The sequence below is a fragment of the Fundulus heteroclitus genome, chromosome 22, assembly GCF_011125445.2.
Source record: "Fundulus heteroclitus isolate FHET01 chromosome 22, MU-UCD_Fhet_4.1, whole genome shotgun sequence".
Taxonomy (NCBI): Eukaryota; Metazoa; Chordata; class Actinopteri; order Cyprinodontiformes; family Fundulidae; genus Fundulus; species Fundulus heteroclitus.
Window position 1 is genome coordinate 14,588,428 of NC_046382.1, and position 19,118 is coordinate 14,607,545.

Here is a 19,118-nt window from a genome sequence, read left to right on the forward strand (position 1 = left end):
CCTGAAGGTATTTCGATGCTGGAAAAAAAAAAAGAAATAAATAAATCAAACAAAGCTGTTTGCCAGAGGGTGCTGGCTATTTAAAGCTTCAACACAGCTGTCAGAGTCGGAGCTCTCGCGGAATCAAGAGTTGCACTTGTAGCGAGTCGATACGATCAACAGACCGCGGGTCGCAAAGAGATGACCTTTACTGCAGGTTGGACCACAAATTCTCCTCTGTGGCTTTAAACCCTCCACTTAGCTCTGCTGCAAATCCTTTACAAAAGCGCTCCGACGTTGAAAAAAAAAAATTTAATAAATCCTTAATTCACTGTTACTGTTTATCCTACGGTGTAATCTGGTGGAACATGGAAACAAATTTCCAGGGGGGCAACACAAAATCCCCACAACTACAGTTAAGCTTATTTCTTTGTCGCACGGCATGATGTGAAAGCAACGATAAGGTTTATCATGTGGATGACAACCTTTGCATGACCAAAAACGGCTCCTAAAATGGAATACCAGAGAAACGCTGATTGCTGAGAGAAAATATGTGTTCACAGTTCATTGGAAAACATACTTACACCCCTTCAACTTTTCGAAATTGTCATGTTTTCAGCCTTTAAGTGAATCCTAAATGATAGAACAAAAAGTACTGCAGAGCTGTGAAACTGGAATAAATATACATGTTTTTTTTTTGTTTTTTTAATCACCCTCCTTTACTCTGACCCCCCCCCCCCCCAATTACCCTGTACTGAGTTTTATACCCATTAATGGGTTAGATTATAAGAAAAAAAAACGAACTAACACTGCATATTACCATGAACACACCATACCCATGCTGAAGCATGGCAGTGGGAGCCTCATGAAGTGGGACCGTTTTTTTTGTTTTTGTTTTTTACAAGTCTGATGGGAAGATGGATGGCAGGAATGCAATTACTGAATTACTTGCAAAAAGAAAGAAGAGCCACGCATAATTTTTAAGCACTTTATAATTATCAGTAATGGTCTACCTTGTGTCGGACATAAATTTCCAATAGGGCTGCATGATATCATGAATGATATATCATATATAATAGTGTCGCATCAGCATCTCAGCCACTAGAAATATACCATGTGGGGATCGAGGGCAGTTCAATTCTATCCAACAAAACTAAAATGTTACTAGTCAGCAAAATTTTAATGCACGGCACTTAAAATCGCAGAAAGATTGTATGCAAGCAGTCCTTTGCAACAGCGATTTATCACCTCTTTGATACCAGGATGATTGTGATTCCCCATATTGTGTAGCTCCATTTTCCAGTAACGTGATTTCAAATTTGTTGCGGTAATGTGATAAAAAGTGAAAATGTGCAGGGGGTATATACATATTTTTGGCAAGGTGCTGCATTTTTTTCCTTTTATTTCTTTGCCGTAGCGGGTGAATGAACCCATGAAAAGAGTGCACATCTTTGCACAGTTAAATATTGATTGATTCTCGGTGAGCAAAGGCTCGGGTTGAAAAGATAAACACCAGGGAGGCCTGTGTAGGAAAGAATTAATAGAATCACCAGGGTCAGTGCTTTGTGCGCTCCTTTATTGAAAGAAAACATCAGCTGTGATGATGGAAAACCAGAGGACTTGAAAACTGAACTCTCGATAAGAAACATACACAAAGCCAACCGGACGTATTGCCCTGTCGAGTTCCATCTCACGCAATTAATTATTTAGCATGTAATTCATTTTGTGGCGATAACAGAAACAAAAGCAAAAAAACTGCTTACATGAACATGTACATGTGACACAACAACTCGTCCAGCAGCTCTGGCTCTCCTCTCACCGTGTTGCAGAGTACAGCAGGTCACAACACCATTGTTGACTGTGAACAGACTTACTTAACAGTCAGCTTGTGTGAAGCATACTGTATATGCACACCGGTGACGTCCGCGTCAGCGAAAACAGGCACAAACTGCACGAGAGATTTCCCTTCACTGGTTCTGTCTGCCCCGTTTCAAACACTCCTGCAGGGTTGTTAAAATATCTTGAAGAAGAGCGTTTCTGTTCTCCTTCGACACCTGAACGGGAAAAGACAGGAGTGGAAAAAAAAAACAAAAAAAAACAATCAATGTGAAAAAAAAAGGTAGTAAAGTGAATAATATTTCACAAATGTCCATCAGGAGACAAAACAAACCTACCTCCTCAAGATTATTAAATTACAGCAACTTGCGAAAGGCTTTTAGGGGATACATCAACACAAACTACTGCTTAGATATGATGTGGAAGGAAAATGATAAAAAAGTAGGGCTGGGCGATGGATTGATTTAATCGAATAATTTAAATTTGCTATCTTTTTAAGATTTAATTTTTGCAAAATCGGGATTTTATTTTGCCAATGCACTCATCGGGCTTCCATGAAGAAAATAGCATGCAATGCTGAAAACATATTTAGGAAAACATTTTGTCAAAATGTTGTAAAGAGGAATTTTTTTTTTATCATATTACGAAGCACTTTAATTTACTCATTTACTTATTTTTAAGTTAGTCTGAAGTTACACAAGTGAAGTGAAGCCAGTGGTTAGCTTATTGTGTAAAACCACAAACACTTTGTTATAGTTTCGTTGTTTACAACGGCAGGGCCGCCATCTTGTTTTACAGGCACGTTTCACAGCTTGTATTTAGTTGCACTTTGAATTCAGGTCAACTCTCAGACGAAATGCTTGAAATAAAAGCTTTTAAGTTTTTTAAATAATTTCTTCAATATAAATATTAAAATATATTTTTAAGCCATATTGCCCATCCCTAATAGAAAGCTTTAAAAATGTATTAGAAATAAAAATCTAAAAAGTGTGTAGAGTAGGTAATATGCCCCCTTCAATTTGACAGCCCAAAATAAAATCCAGTGCAGCCAGTTCTTGTCTGAAGACAGCGAAATGGTAAATATAGTTCAACCGTGTTAAATTTAATCGCAGTATAAATCCAGCTGTTCTTAGAAAGGCACAGGAGATATTTAAGAGAATGTTGGAGAACAAACATTCTCATGAAGACCAAACAACACAGCAGACAGGTCAGGAAGGACGTTCTGAAGAGGTTTAAAGCTGGGTTAGTGCATAAAACAAAATCACAAGCTTTAATGTCTTTTGGCCATGTGTGGCAGAAAAACTAAAAACCTACTAATCATCATCACATATAATACACCAAAAACAGCGGTGGCAGCATCATGATGTGGGGATGCTGTTCTTCAGCAGGGACAGAGAAGTTGGTCACAGTTGATAGGAAGTAGCACTAAATACTGGAAGAAAACCGGTGGGACTGGAATTGATTAGCAGATCCATAAATAAATTGTGACATCATCCAGAGAAGACGGCTCACCCGCTATTACCATCTAATGTAGAACAGATTACTAGATCAATGTGTGCTTCTGTGCTTTTTTGTCTCTCTTGTTGTGTCTCTGCTCTGTCTTTTGTAACCCCAGTCGGTCGAGGCAGATGACCGTTCATACTGAGCCCGGTTCTGCCGGAGGTTTTTCCTTCCTGTTAATGGGTGGTTTTTCTTCCCACTGTCGCTTCATGCTTGCTCAGTATGAGGGATTGCAGCAAAGCCATGTACAATGCAGATGACTCTTCCTGTGGCTCTACGGTTCCCCAGGAGTGAATGCTGCTTGTCGGGACTTTGATGCAATCAACTGGTTTCCTTATATAGGACATTTTTGACCAATCTGTATAATCTGACCCAATCTGTATAATATGATTGAACTTGACTTTGTAAAGTGCCTTGAGATGACATGTTTCATGATTTGGCGCTATATAAATAAAATTGAATTGAATAAAATTGAATTAAATGGTCTAGTCAAAGCCCAGACCTAAATCCAACTGAGAATCTGTGGCACAGATAGAAACTTTATGTGCATAAACACTTTCCCTCCAATCTGAATGATCAGATTTTTCATTGAAAGAAAATAAAAAATAAAACCATGTATACTTTTCCTTCAACTCCACATCTATACTCTACCTCATGTGGATGTTATCATGTAAAATTATTAAAATTTGTTTCATGTGACAAAGTTCAAGAAGTACGAATAGTTTTGTCAGGCAAAGTCCTCCTGTCCAAACTAAATCTCTCAACCGTCTCGGAGCCTGATTTGGTTTAACACAATAACTACGGCAATACAGTGAGCGCTTTGCATGACAATGTCTATCACTGAGACCTCCGTTAGAAATTACTTTGACATTTGAGACACCCCTTTGTTGTTGAATCAGTCACGCGTGATTTAGACTTAATCCTGCCGCGGCTGCGGGAGATAATGCAGGGTCGACCCTTCTGCTCTCCTAACACTAAGGGGATACAGTGGAAACACTGTCCTGTTGCTATTGTGAGACTACACAGTTCCAACACTGACCCAAATATCTCCTTTTGGTTATGTGCTGAAACCAGCGGGTGACGCGGTGTTTTTACTCACGGTGAAAACCTTGACGTCTCTCCGGCTTCGGACCTCCTCGACCGGTCCGAGAGGTTTACCTTTGGGGACGGGGATGGTGCCCAGTACCGTGCAGGACGAGCCGTCTAAAGTCTGCCTCACCGCTCTGATGAAGGGCGGACTGAAAAGCTCCATTTTGCCGATCTCGTCGATGACGAACACCTTCCTGCTGCCCTCATCGGCGGCCCCCGTCTGCAGACACGAGACGAGGAAACGAAAAATCACCGTGTGAATACAAACACAATCACAAAAATTGTTTGTCATAATTTAGGTGATTTTTTTTTTTTTGTGTAGTCGCTGCTCTGATCATTTTTGTTTAAAATTACGTGCAATAAAACCCAAGGATAATTTAATTGAAGTGACAAAATGATTTAGTGAAATTACGAAATGGACGGCTCTATAACCAGGCTACGGATGATTACAAAATGCAGGAAAAACAGCAACAAAATCCATTTCCAAGCTGAATTAATTTATCATAGTTATCAGCAACTATTAAAACCTAAAAAAATTAACTTAGTGAGAAACTGCACATTCATATTCCTTGAACCCCTTCTCATTTTACAATTTTTTAAACTTTAATTCATTTTATTTGAATTTTTTGTGACAGACCAACAAAAAAAAAAGTCCATAATTGTGATTACACAATTAAAAGGTTTCACATGCATTTGTATTCAAGCTCCCCTAAGTCAATGCATACTTTGTAGAACCATGATTCTCTGCAATACCAACCAAAAAAACACTTTTGGGTGTGTCTCCATCAGTTTTGCAAATCTAGAAACTGAAAATGTACAGCATGTGATTTTTCTTTGCAAAACAGCTCAAGCTCAGTCAGATTCAATGGAGAACATCTGCAAGTCGTGATTAAGTCTATTCAGGTTCTCAATTGGGACTTTGACTGGGCCATTCTAACGCATTAATATGCTTTGATCTAAAGACCATTTCCTTGTGGGTCTGGCGGCACTGAAGAGGATCTCTCACACCAGTCTCGAGTCTTTTGCAGCCTCTTACATGTTTTCTTCCACTACTGCCTTGTATTTGGCTCTATCCATCTTCCCATCAACTGTGACCGGCATCCCTGTCCCTGCAGAAGAAAAGCCGGTCCACGGCATAATTCTGCCACAACCACCTTTCAAGGTGGGGACGGTGTGTAGATTTAATGTTCCTCTTCAAAGAGAGATGTACCTCTAAGCCAAAGAGCTCCCTTCTAACCACCAGAGTGCTTTATTTCACATGTTTGCTGTGTTCTCTACATGGTTCGTGGCAAACTAAAAAACAGGACATTTTATGGTTTTCTTCTTGCTCCTCTTTCAAATATTCCAAATGTTCGGAGTACCCAGCTAAAAGCTGTGGACTCCACTTACTCTTGAGTTGTGGATTTCTGCAGCTCATCCAGAGATACTATGGACGTCTGCTTCTCTGACTAATGTTCTCCTTGGTCAGCCTTTCGGTTTAGGCGGACTGCCATTTCTTAGGGATTTAGAAGCTCAGGATATTGCTTTATAACCTAATCCTGATTTTAATTTATCTACAATTGCTCTGCGATCTGTCTGCTGATTTCCTTGGTCTCTTCATTAATGTTCTCTAAAAAAAAAAAACTCAGTCGCCTTCCGAGCACAGCTGCTAAAATACTAAGCTTAAATTACAAACAGGCTAAATCTATTTTCTAAATAGGAAAGTCTCAAATGTATTCAAGGGTAACAGAGAAAATGTGCACGCCACACTTTTCAGATTATTATTTATTTATTTGAAAACGATGGGATTTTCCTTCCACTCCCCAATTATGACCTGCTTTGCGTCGGTGTGTTGCGTAAAATCCCAATAAATCACATTAAAGACGGCGGTTGCAGCATGACAAAATGGTATGAACTCGAAAGTGCAACTTAATGTATATCAGCACTATAAAACCACTTATGTTAAACGGACCCAAAAAAATTGATATGTTGAGCATGCTTACATGACTTTGACGATGTTTGCGCGCTCCAACGAGCTGCAGTGATTGCATATATAGCGTACAAAGCGAGACGAAAGCGAGCCATGTGACGCCGTGGCACAGACACCTTCCCTTTACATGTGCAGGCGTCACTCCAGGCTCACTTTACATGCAGGATTAATCACGGTCAGTGACAGCCAGACGGCACCAGCAACACTAAAAACGTCACTGTGGAATTTACGCGCTTGCAAGCTTCCAATTATTCCATCGGTTGCGAAGGAAATCAAAGGTTGGATGATTTATAAGTGGAGAGGAGGAGGGTCTAATTGAACAGATGAGTTTAAAGGGCATCTGCTCGCAGCCTTACATGTCTGAAGAGGGGCAGGGCCAGGCTTTCAAATGAGGGCACATCAACCACATACTGTCCCACCGTGCATTCCCGTCCGCCGTGAGACGCGCCAGCGCCTTCCCTGCGAGATAAAAATGAAGCGTGGGCGAGACGAAATTAGCGGATGAAAGAAGGCAGGTAGCTTGGTATCGATGCTGTGGGCGAGACCTCCACCTGATTCTGGACAGGTGGCCCCTCTCTCCGGCAAGTGTGACAACATCAAAGCCGACCCGTCTGCCTCCTTCCCTGACCTCTGCTGTGTAAAATCCTTCCACTCCCACTCCTGATGACACTAAAGCTTCACAGGCTTTCTGGACCAGAGTGGTTTTCCCAACACCTGTAGGAAAACAACAGATATTGTACAAAAAAAAAAAAAAAAAAACAGAATAAAAACATGATTCTACAGGAAGTGCATCGTCTTATTGAGCCTTGAATCTTTCTACATGTTGTAATGTTCCAACAGCAAACTACAACGTAAGTTATTGAAATAAGTTTAAAAAAAAAACAACAAAAAATTTGTAAGGTGAGGCATGCATTCATATTCAGCCCCCTTTATTAAAAGCACCCCTGACTAAAATGCGGTGCAACCAACTATCTTCAACAGTAATAAACAGAGAGCACCATTTGCTACAAATCTTGTAGGGGAGGGACACGCTCTTGTCAGAGGAGACCAAATTTCAAATCTTTGGGCCATCCATGTACATTTATGTGACATGGAAAAATGCAATCTCAAGTGACATAAAGGTTTTGCAAGACCCTGTGATTGTACATGGTTTAACAACACTTAATTGTTTGTGTTTGTTTATTATAATGTAACAACATATACTGAGGTTTGTCAACGGTCGTTTAGCGTTTCCACAGGTCTATGAAATGTCCAAAGAAGAGAAGTTTAGGGAATTTAAAAATGTGCTTTACAGCTTTAAATTTAATGCATTACTTACACAGAGGGAGCACAGTAGCAGACCAACATATTTTTAAGAAATAGAATATGTGTTCTGATGAGCCTCGCCAGATTGAAAGTACCTTTTGAGGATAACAACATTTAAGCAGGTAATAAAGACACCTGTGTCACAAATGCTCTTTTATTGGTTTTATGTAATGTTCTAATCGTAAATGTAATTAACGTTATTACCTGTATCAACTGTATCAAAACTCAACGTTATTCTTTGGCACTTATTTGAAGTAGTGTTTTGATACTCTGTTTTTATCAATTTGTGTTATTGTTGTTCTTGTACAGCACAGCACAGAAATAAAGGCTTGAAAACATCCGTCTGTGAAATGAATCTATATTTGTTTCACACGGGGATGGCGTCACGGAAATAAATGGGCCATTCAATGACATTCTAATGTATTAAATATGAATATACTTCTATATAAGAGCTGAACAGCTACGAGCTAATTAACATTAGGAGCAGCGATATTCAGTCTTACGTTGGGATAGCATTCTGACTGCGGATGATTTACAGTAAAAAATGAATAAATAAATGTCTTCAACAACAGCGGGTACACTATGTGTTGTTATTTACCTGGAGGTCCGGTCAGAAAAACGTGTTTGTACATCGCAGTTTTCACCGTGCAGTGCAGCAGCTGCTGCTACAGACGCGCTTCCGTACACACTCTTCGCGCATGCGCACTGCGGGTTCGAGTTCACTTAATACAAATTTCGATTGTTTTTGCCAAAAACATTAAATCTAGAACTGGTTGACGGTCTGTAGCCGGATTTAGGTTAAGGTTTTTATAGTGTTTCGACAAAATTTCTTCTTTGAACATTTTATTTACAAAGAAATCCGAAGTTATCAAAACGAGGAAAACTTGTATTTTATTTTTTTCATTAGACGTCTTTCTTTGTCAAACCACTATTTAGTACGTGAATAACACACGTGTAAGCAGTGTCTAACCTAAATAAATTAAGTTATAACAGAAGATTCTTACTACCTCATGAATTATTATTTAGTTAAAATAAACAGTAAATTGGTCACAAACTAGAAAAGCAAAACCAAACAGAAATACTGATCTTTAGTCTGCTGTTAAAATGATGACAAAGCAAGTCAGACACATATTAACTTGAAGGAAAAACAGACGTTATCTATGTTCTGCTGTCTGGCAGAAGAAACAAGAGATTTTTCACCTTTTGTTACAAACAAGCAGATGCATTTCTATTATAACTTAGTGAAAAATAAAAGAAAGAAGCAGAAAATGGTCTGAAAAGCTTATCTTTATTCAAAACTACCGGCTGTTCGAAGCATAAAATTAAAAATTTTCCTCATTTAGAAAAAACAGTATAGTTTAGGTCACCATAAATGCTTTTTTTCTCTACATTGTGTACCCTGGGAGTTTGCTGGCTACAAGCTCAGAGATGTGTTTGTACTCTTTTCTGAAATCCAGTGATCCCAGCTCATCCTCCAGCTCCTCCACCGAGGACGTGGACTCTGCAGGGAATCCTCTGACAAGGCTGCGGCTCCTGGGTGACTTTTCCTTTTCGCTTCTCGACGTTAAAACACTCTCAGCACTGGAGATTTGCTCCGTTTGGCCACTCGCATCCGCCTGCTTTCTGGAGCAGACGGATTGCGAGGAACGTGGCCTCTCCTCGTCGTTGCTGTGAGCAGAGGAGCGGGCGTGAAGTGGGATGACGTGTGTACCCGATTTCTTCTGGAAACCTTCAGATCTTGAGGAACGAGGGCTGATGGGAGACTTTGGGGCCTTGGCTCCGAGGAGCTCTGGGCTTCTATCCGGATTAGGAGAGGAAGTACTGCTAGATTCAAGACTGTCAAAGTCATCCGCGTAGTTTGCATCATCTGCAGTACCACTGCCCTGCGAAAAGAGAGAGTCTGGACTGCTGCTCCTGCTGCTTCGCCTCTCTGGGGGTTCGGGGAGCGGATCTGCGGGTTGGTACCCGTCGGATTGAGGATCTGGTTGATCCGACGCACCGTGATGCCCTTGCTTGACGGGACGACCTTGCAGCTCCGTCTGGGGACGGAAATCTTGTGCGCGGCTGTCTCGGATGCCCTGCTGGGTTGCAGGCCTCAGAGTGACCGTTCCTCTCAGCGCAGCGTCGCTTTGCATCTTTGTCCCGGTGTTATCGTCCAGGTTGGGCCTCTGATTGGGCAGGAACCCTCTTTTTTTGGACTTTACCTCTCCGGCCCTTGACTTTTCCGTTTCTTTTGTCCTGCGTGACCGCGTGTCAGTCGTCGTCAGCGCCCTGCATTCGCGACTGTTCGCTTTGACAGGAGAGATCTGCTTTAGCCTTAGTCGATAGGTTTTAGTCGTTCCGTATTCGAGCTTCTTCCTCTGAGGCTTCCTGGCGCTCGGGGTCTCTTTCGGGGCGTGTTGCACCTCTGCGGGGTCGACTAGGGGCGTGGAGCAGTTTCTGGGGGGAGATAAACGGTATAAATGGCCGTCGGTGAGCTGCGGGTCCTCCTCCAGAGACTCGGCCCGCCGTGGGTCTCTGTGATCGCTGGAAGCCGGCCCGGTGTTGTGGGCCGGATCGGGACGAACGCTCAACTGCGACAGTTCAGCGACGAGAGCGTTTAGCAGCGGGAGCCGCCGCAGGGCCCCCCTGAGGACGTCCGTCTCTCGGCTGCCGGATGTTTCTGTAGCGTGCGTCATTTCCCGGCGTGCCGCTTTGAAACCGGAAACCTTCCGTTTACCCTCCTCCCCCGCGCAGAGGGAATCTTCGAACGTACGGCCTTCAGCGTCCAGCAGATTAGACGACCTGCAATCCTGCTCTGTGTTCCCATTGTGCGACGGCGTCGTGTTGCTATAGTAGAGATGAGGGGGGCAGAACGCAGTTAGATCTTCCTCAGTTTGACTCTCAGCGCCGTCATCCTCCTCAGACTCATCTAACCGGATCTTTGGATCTCCTGGATCACCACCTTGGAGGCTACATTGTGACTCGCTCCCTGTGGGAGAACACATGCTCCCCGGTTTGTTTTTCTCCTTGGAACGTTCTTGGTCCTCCTGACCCCCTGGGCCTGTCGTGCCTTCATACCCGCTCCCCTCCGTCATGTGTGGCAGCAAACTCGCCCCGAGACACACAAGCCTGTAACTCAGGGACGCCGTTCCGATCATCTCCCCGGAGAGGCCGGAGACGGCGACGACTCCCTTTCCTGTGTGGGCAGAGGGACTGGAAAGCAGCTTGATTCTGCCCATGGCTTCAGCCAGAGATAAGAGAGAGGAACCGAGGAACCTGGGGCTCGTCTCCTCGGTGACATCCAGCACCATGGCGTGCAGAGGGGCGGCAGACAGACGGACACGGAGAGAGCCCGGGTTCATTTTAAAGAAACAAGACTTGCCCCTGTGAAAGGGGAAGTCCCGCTGGTTTAGCGCAGGCTGGCGGCGGTGAGAGCTAAGGCGCTCAGATGGGTGCTGATAAATCAGCAGCGTCGGAAAGTCCAGAAAGCGCAGCCCGACGGCCAGCCTGTCGGGTGCTTTGTGGTTTGTCTGCAGTCGGATGTGATCCACCAACAGCTCAAATGAGAACAGAGTCTCCGGAGCGTCCTCCGACATCATAAACACAGGCTGCTAATCAAGGCAGGCAGGCTGGGCGCTGATCCGCAAGCTTCCGACCGGTCCCATGGAAACGGTCGGAGAAGCGTGACGTCATCACAGCACAGCGGTATCTGGGAAATGTAGTTAAGAATAAGTCACGCTTATTCTTCACGTTCTTGTTCTTTTAAAAAAAATCCTGTCGTTGTTGTTGTTATTATTAGTAGTAGTATTATATTATTACATTTAATCTACTTTTTTTGGGTCTGTTTTTGTTTTTTGTGTATTTTCTATGTATTTTTTTTTATTATTATTATTATTAAAGTAATAAGAATCCACCAAAAATAAAGCAGGTCTGGAGTTTTTTTTGTTTTGTTTTGTTTTGTTTGTTTGCTTATTTTAAAACGTGCCATAAATTTGCACATAACTGTCTTAATAGACGTGTTTACTCAACTTCACCTCTCAGTCTTCTTTGATAGGATTGCTTCAGCATCTCAAATCAAGAATTAGCAATATTTGCCCACTCTAGTTCGTAAATGTCCTCTGGATCCATCGGATTGTAAAGCTGAACCTTACTTTTCATTAATCAGATTTTGGTTAATCTAGTCCTCCTGATAATTACAAAAAAACATTTTTGTGTTGGTCTGATGCATTATTCTATCCCGAAATGATTTTCGTTTGTATGAGCTGTAAACTGAAAATCATGAAAATCAAACGAAGGCTTGAGAACATTAATCTCTGTGTAATTAATATGTATGATACGCTTCCCTTCGTGAACTGAGTGACTGAAATAATTGAACGTTTTCAGTAGCCTTCTAATTACCTGAATATGACTACCTGTGTGTGCAGTGTTTTCTCTCTCTCTTTTTTTTTAAATGATTTGCATCTTATTTTTACAACATAAACAACTATAGATATTTTGGATCAACAACCGTCAAATCGCGCTGAAAGTGAGGTAAAACAAGAATACATAACCAGCGCTGTGGGCATTTTTTATTCAGATAGTTCGCGGGAGCAGCTTCCCTTCACCAGATGGTGCCACTGTGGAGCTGGGACCAAAGCAGACATCAGGGCAACCCTACTTTGTTTACATGACGGCCTCATTGTTTGCATTTAGTCTCAACTGTGGCATTAGTCCCCATCAATATAAGCCTATAGGAGTAGAATAATAACACAGAAGACCCGATGTGAGTTTTTTTTATTTTTTTATTTTTTTTTAACCCCAGCAGCGTGGATGTGGGCGGAGTCTCTCCCCCTCCCTCTTTGCGTGTTGTCATCACGGAGATAGGTGCTGGAGTGGATGGAAATCGCTATGGTCCGTGTTGCTTCAGTCTGGAGGCTGGGACTGAAAGTGGGAGATGTTGGAGCGGCTGCGGCTGCTGGTTTCCGCCCGCCTCTAGGATAACTAACCCGGGTTAAAAACGCGGAAAAGGACGCCGCTCACGCTGAGAGGTAAGCTCGGAATGTCCCCCCCTTTTTTTTTTGAGCCCAGAACCGACCAGGAAAGTAGGGGGGAAAAAAGTGGGCTGTGCAGGGTGAAAGTAAGGAGCGAAAGAGGTAGAGAGAGTGCAGCGGAACTGGTGTAACGGTGGACACAAAGGATAAAGTTGCCCTGGGACGCTGATGCTGCTGTAGTTTAAACACTCAGCTTAATAACACGCGGACTCCATATTTAAACAGGAGTCCATCTATAATCTGTGTTTGTGAGCGGAGCTTATTATAGGTCAGTCAAACAAATCTCTGTTTGTTAATACGGGCACATGAAAGCATCACACGGGTCAAAGTAAAAAAAAATATGTAAATTGTATTCCTGGACTGATAATATTTATTGTAATAGAGGTTGACATTTAATGATGGAGCCTGAAGTGTGCGCGTGTGCGTACCTGCGCGCGCCAGATAATTTTTTTTTTTCAATGAATGTATTTGCTGTAACTCTTTCGTGTAAGCGGTAGGGGGCGACATAGATGCCATTCTCCATCTGGATTTGTCCTAATGAAATACAACTCAACATTTCCATTCACACAGGACGTGTTTGATTTTGCTTTTATTTTATTTTCTGTTGTCGTTATGTATTCATAATAATTCTTGCGCAGCACGATTGCTTCTGTCCTGAGTGGTAATTGTATGTATGTGTGCATTTATTTTTATTATTTTTTGCTCGCATGTTCAGACAAAGAACACTTTCCCCTAACGTCACATTTGTTTGGATTCTCCATAAATAATAACCGACAGTCTGCGTGTACGCATATACAATCTCGCTTTACAGCTGGCTCCTTCTGGAGCCCGTTCAACTCCAACTCGCAGCACAGTGCTCCCCTCTGGGAGATTAAGTCAAATATTGTTTGTCTTCCAGCTCCATATCCTTTGCTGTCTTCCTGCAGGAAGTTTAGCCTGTACACTGACAAAAAAAACAACAACAAAAAAATCCCAATAAAAGGGAAATAAAGAGGCCCCATGTCTAGTAGGAGGAACCCTGCAGACTGCAACTAGTTTAATCTAAGACTCTATTGCTTAATTTTCACTGTCTTATTTGCATTTCCTTCCCCTTTTTTAGCTGAACAGATCAAGCAGAGTTCTCTTTCTCCTGGAGTGTTGAGATCAATGCGAGAGCAATATATTTCACAGGGCTTAATGTCTGGGAAAGATTAAGTTTTCTGCGGGGCTGTGCTGAGTTAAGTATAGACACAGGAGTGTTTTAATATTGCTAAAGCCTCTCTGTAGCCTGGAATAGCATTCAGCATTTCTTTTGACTCTAGAAATGGACTGGCTGAACTCCAGCTACCGCAAGTTTGCTTCTCAGGGAGGCAATATTTCAAATGACTGTTAACCCGAATGGCTGTTAGTGCATATGTAGAGAGGTGTGAAAAACATCTGATGTTTCTGTGGAGGAAACTTTACCCAAATACAATTTAATTTAAATCATTTTTTTTTACTTGATCCTGTTCCTTTAAGCTGGCATTGAGAAGCCTGTGTTTTTGTTACAGCACTCAAGGGGAAGTCTGAATAGGAGCGGATGAATCAGAATCAGAGCCTTTTATTAATCGCAGAGGGAAATTATGTTGTTACAGTTGCTCAGTCTACATGTACATCTGTCAAAGTAGAATAAAAGATATCCAAACCACTCTATAAAATATGTATAAGATAGATATTAATAAAAGTAAAAAAAAAAAACACGTGGAGTTTTCTCAGTTCTGCTCGGAAACGTGTGCTTTCGTGTAATAAGACTGAGATTTTTTGACAACAAATGTTCCAGGTGGGATGAATGTGGGGAAAAAAAAGCATCTTTCGGCCACTGTCAAGCAAAGCAGTGGATCTGTGATGCCGTGGGCTTGTTTCTCATCCAACAAGCTAGAATGCATGGCCTCATTAACTTTTGAAATACAAGATTTTAGATAAAAATCGGTTGGGTCTCTACTGGAAATTTGAAAACCAGTCTTCTGTAGGGTAATTATCAGAAACATATGGTTAGAACGACAGAAGGTTTTCATCAGACACTAAATCTTCCTCTTCCAATCCCCATCTCAGTCCCCAGACCTAAATCCTATGGAAAACGTTTGGGCAATCCTAAAAAAATAAAATAAAAAAAAGAGTCCATAATGGAGGAACCAGGACTCTGCAAAGAAGAATGATCCCTCTAGCTCACAGGTGTCAAACTCAAGGCCCGCGGGCCAAATCTGGCCCTTCAAGGTACATTATCCGGCCCTCGAGAGCCAAAAAAAAAAGGCATATATCCTTTTATAGTGTATAAAGTGGCTAAAACTGTGCCTCCTGTAAGTGTAACTCACCCCAATATCAACTTTCTTTGGCAGATAAACTGTATAAACTGGGCCTAAGAGTGCTACTTTTATGTTACTGTGCATTTTTTTATACTACTGTGTGAACAGGAATGAAATTATGAAATGAAAAGTATCGTCTCTACACATGCAAGCGGCCCTTTTAATGACTTCATGATGCCAAAGTGGCCCCATATAGAAATGAGTTTGACACCCCTGCTCTAGCTGAATGCGTTAATCTTGTGAAATCTCAGAGAAACCTAAATGCTTTCTCATAAGCAAAAAGAGGTTGTGTGAAGTATTGACATCATGGGTGCCATTATATATAACCCACCAGTGAAAAGGCTTTTTTACATGATGCCAATAAACATGGTATCTATCATTGTGGAATTGGTTGGAGAGAGATAGAATATGTGTTAAATGGTAAATGGCTTGACGACCTCCAAAGCGCTTTATGCTACGTTCAGTCATTCACCCATTCACACCCTGACGGTGGTGAGCTACGTTAGTAGCTACAGCTGCCCTGGGGCAGACTGACAGAGGCGACAAGTTAAAGACAAGTTTCTCCATTTAAAAAAGAGGGGGGGAAAAGGCAATTTCAGGAAACCCATCTCTCTGGCGGGCAGCAGCACGCTGCATCTCAGCATGGTCCGGTTTTTGAGTCGTTGCTTTCGACGGAGATCCGTTGCACCGTGCCTTTGGGCAGGGTGCACCGGGGGGGGGCCTTGAAGAAGAAATGTGTTTTCATCTGTCATCTCTTAACAGCAACGTCTGCATTATGAATCAGACAATGGCTGACTGAGGCAGACAGACGTGTCTTTCGAAATAAATAATTTGCGCGGCGTGTTCCCAGCAGAACAATAAGCCACCTGTCAGGTTTGGACGAGAAACGGCTTCCCGGGACAAGCCTGCGGGCCATATCCAGTTGTTGTCATTGCTGAGCATGCTTAGGGTGTCTTCTGGTCTGTGGCCTTGGAGACGCCCTGCTAGAGTTACAGCTTCTATCTTTGGTTTGGGAGAAGGAAGTTGTTGTGAAATGTGTCGCTACTATACACAGGTTACTTAAGCCTCCGGCAGGTTTGATTGTTCTGGCCGGTCGTGCGGTCTTCCCTCGCGCTGGCCCTGGGTTCTCACGGTGCTTTTCTACCGCTGCTATGACTGCTTGTGCTTTTTGTGCTAAATTTGACGGAGCCGTTAAAAGGTCTAAGGGTTCAGAGCGCGAGGGGGTGTTGCAATTCTTTATTCCGTAATACACCCAAGAAGCCTGCCAAAGCATGTGGCAGGCGAATTTCTGACAGATCCCACATCCCGCGCATGTGACGAGGATCAGGCAGACCTGCTCGGGTTTGTGCCAGCTGACTGGCTGAGTGTCTGGCGAGCAGACAGCCCCCGATAGACCCACCCACCCAAATCCTGCTGCATCAAAACCAACCAACCAACCAGCGGCCGGGGTGGGGGGGGGGGTCACATGCTGCCTGCTGCTGTTTAGACAGACAGTTTTTCTTCTGGTCATTTTATCAGCCTTTGTTTTGATTGCTGTCTGGATTTATGGAGGGATTTAAGCCCACGTATCCCTGTTAGAGACAGAAAAGATGAAGTCATAAGGACTTTGTTTTACAGACAGAGTGTTCACGAGAGATGTGAGCTAGTTGATAAGTTCTAAATGCGCAAAAAAATAAATAAAAAATATGTCGGCTGTAAGAACACCGGTATTTGCCTAAGTAGTGCTGACAAAGCATTTTATTATCCTCTCTGGGACTCATGGAAGAACGCAAAATAAACTACCAACGGATTATGGTGCTCTGACTGACTTCACATTAGTTTTTGCTGGACCTCCAAAGACTATTTATTGTTTATGTTTGTAGGCTGCATGTGTCGTTGCTCAAGGGCTTGCACGTATCACCGTTTACCACGGTGAGTCAAAAGAAAGCCCAACGATCCCTCTATCGGCAGTACCATCTATCCACTCATTATGCCTCGGACCCAGTGAGACGTTACAGCCTGCGGTGGCTTTCTTGGGAATATGTGCGTTGCTCTGCCTTTGCCTCGTTGCTTGTTTAGCAATTTGTGTTCAGAAGCTGCGTGTTTGTTATGGATGTGTTCAAGCAGATCCGGTGGAGCAGGAACAGATGGACGGTGCATTTAAAAAGCATAGCTTCTGGTGCTTTACATGGTGCTTGGGGAGGTCTTTTCAGCATCTGTTTGCCGTTCTTGTTGGAGAAGTGGATTTTAGCTGTTGTCACTTTTTTTTTTTGAACGTAAGCAGAATCCTCATCTTGATTGATGTCTTGTATCTTTTCCCACCTTTCTCTTTATGGATCTTCTGCTGATCATTGGTTGTCTATGGGTCATAGAATAAAAAAAATATATAAAATGGCTGAATGGAGAGGATGATATGTTGATTTAAATTAAATATCAGTTAACCAAGGTCTGTTGAAAATGTCCTGTTAAAATGCCAAGTGTGGTAAAAAAAATGTAAAGAAGTGTGCACGCCCTGATCTTGATTTGACAATATTTGCTCTGCCTACCGTCCATCATTTCTTCAAATCTATCAGACCGGGAAGAGATCCTTTGTCTACAGCCCTCTTCAGGTCTGATTTGGGTCTAAATTCTTGCTCCATTACAATCCTCTTCATTTTTTCTGGGCAGGGCATTCTTTTGTTGATTTGAATGGATGCATGGACCCAGCGTGACACAGAAATATGAAATCCCTCTCCAGCATGCCACTGAACATTTCGATTCAGAAGTGTGTGGAGTTTCTTTTGTAAATGCATCCCTTTTAAAAAGAAAAACCTGTTAAATTTGAAGTAAAATAACCACTAAGCATGATGCTGCCACCACTATGCTTCTTTTACTCACCCGAGAAACTCAACTTTTGGTATGTTTGCCTAAAAGTTAAAGTCTGGTTCATCAGACAACAGGACATTTTCCCACAAGGTTTTAGGAGATTTCAGCAGCGACTTGGGTTTTGTTGAAGTCTTGTAATCCAACTCCTTAGTCCAGACAAATGGCTGTCCTCTAAGTGCCATGGTAGTTAAAGTGCTGGGGATTCTTTTTTTTTAATCTCTTCCTCTGACTGATACGTTTGTATCACTGGAACTGTGGTAAATGCTCCGCAAACTAGTTACAGTCAGGAAAATCCCAGTAGAACAACTTAACTTTACATTATTTTAGATTCATCAGTCACAAAGACGCACAAAGACTGAATCCTTTGCTTTAAATCAAATGGTGCTTCAATAAAGTAGGCTATTAATTGATGATCCTTGTAAATAAATTTTTCAACAGCAATAAAACATGGTTATACATTTAATAAAGCTGCGCCGGGCTAAAGCGTCCAACCCGTGTTGTGTTTTACACTTAGGAACTTGCAGTTGTACTACTCTACTCTGATGCATCGGGCATTACGATGGTATTTTGTGTCATGAAAGCGTCATGATATCCAGCTTAAGCCAGTTTAAACCTTAATGTTGAATATGACCTATTGACACGACATCATTTGTCTAGGCTAAGCTCCACATGACCGACAGACGGAGCTAAATATGATCCTCACTATATTCCCCTGAGTTACAGATGTAGTCCAGAGAGTCGACACAAATCAGCAGAGAGTGTAGCTGTATTTATTTGGTCTGTTTACTGCGGCGTTAAGGACACAACTGTGGGTGTTCTTGGTTCACAGCTGAAGAGCATAATAAATACTGCAAAATTTAAAGATGAAGGTCTGTTGCTATTTGCTGACTTTCGCTCACTGGGTATAAATACTACATTTGTAACGGCTGTAGTTTCATCTACCAGAGCACAACAGCGCAAATGCCTCCAGCGAGGGAGTGAGCTGTATCTCCATGGCAATAATGTAACAGTACCCCCAACAAAAAAAGACATCAGGCTCATACGTTCTAGGGTATCTGCTAGTCGGGCATATTGGAAAACATCTCTCTCTCTCTCAAAGATGAATTATGTCTGCAGTCTAGGTTCCCCCAGGAACTCATTAGTGTCTGTATCTGGAATGTTGGAAAAAAAGGCCTCCCAAAGTTGCTGACCCACCCCACGTGTTTTGTCTACATGCCTGCCAGCGCGGCACAATGAAGGGAACGATGGCTGGCCAGTCATTAA

At 42.5% G+C, this 19,118-nt stretch overlaps 3 protein-coding genes across 7 annotated transcripts in view; 1 reads left to right on the forward strand and 2 right to left on the reverse strand.

Moving 5' to 3' along the window:
- Nucleotides 1-1,534: 1,534 nt before the first annotated feature.
- Nucleotides 1,535-8,382, reverse strand: ntpcr (nucleoside-triphosphatase, cancer-related). Its single transcript, XM_012850316.3, has 5 exons — nt 8,277-8,382; nt 6,925-7,087; nt 6,730-6,832; nt 4,415-4,624; nt 1,535-2,033 (listed from the first exon to the last, which is right to left on the reverse strand). Exons 1-5 carry the CDS (start codon nt 8,308-8,310, stop codon nt 1,947-1,949), a joined length of 597 nt encoding a protein of 198 aa, XP_012705770.2. The 5' UTR covers nt 8,311-8,382; the 3' UTR covers nt 1,535-1,946.
- Nucleotides 8,383-8,627: 245 nt separating this feature from the next.
- map10 (microtubule associated protein 10) lies at nt 8,628-11,381 on the reverse strand. The gene is made up of 2 exons (XM_012850315.3): nt 9,755-11,381; nt 8,628-9,724 (listed from the first exon to the last, which is right to left on the reverse strand). Exons 1-2 carry the CDS (start codon nt 11,257-11,259, stop codon nt 9,064-9,066), a joined length of 2,166 nt encoding a protein of 721 aa, XP_012705769.2. The 5' UTR covers nt 11,260-11,381; the 3' UTR covers nt 8,628-9,063.
- Nucleotides 11,382-12,474: 1,093 nt separating this feature from the next.
- The window catches only part of LOC105916024 (signal-induced proliferation-associated 1-like protein 2), a 132,351-nt gene continuing 125,707 nt past the window's right edge, over nt 12,475-19,118 (forward strand). For 2 of the 5 annotated variants that reach the window (XM_012850317.3, XM_036126532.1), the window contains exon 1: nt 12,478-12,687. The gene's annotated coding sequence lies outside the window, so the exon portion shown is untranslated. Of the gene's footprint in view, nt 12,688-19,118 lie in introns of all 5 variants that reach the window. The other 3 variants (XM_036126533.1, XM_036126534.1, XM_036126535.1) reach the window with 2 other exon arrangements.

Excerpts from the sequence above, each read along its gene's own strand:
- ntpcr (XM_012850316.3), bottom strand. The coding sequence starts at position 8,310 with ATGTACAAACACGTTTTTCTGACCGGACCTCCAG. Across the intron at positions 6,833-6,924 it reads GGCCACCTGTCCAGAATCAG|GGAAGGCGCTGGCGCGTCTC; the intron begins GTGGAGGTCTCG and ends TTTATCTCGCAG. Across the intron at positions 2,034-4,414 it reads GAGACGTCAAGGTTTTCACC|GTGTCGAAGGAGAACAGAAA; the intron begins GTGAGTAAAAAC and ends TTTCCCGTTCAG.
- map10 (XM_012850315.3), bottom strand. The coding sequence starts at position 11,259 with ATGATGTCGGAGGACGCTCCGGAGACTCTGTTCTCATTTGAGCTGTTG. Across the intron at positions 9,725-9,754 it reads AGGCCTGCAACCCAGCAGGG|TCCCCAGACGGAGCTGCAAG; the intron begins CATCCGAGACAG and ends ACAAGATTTCCG.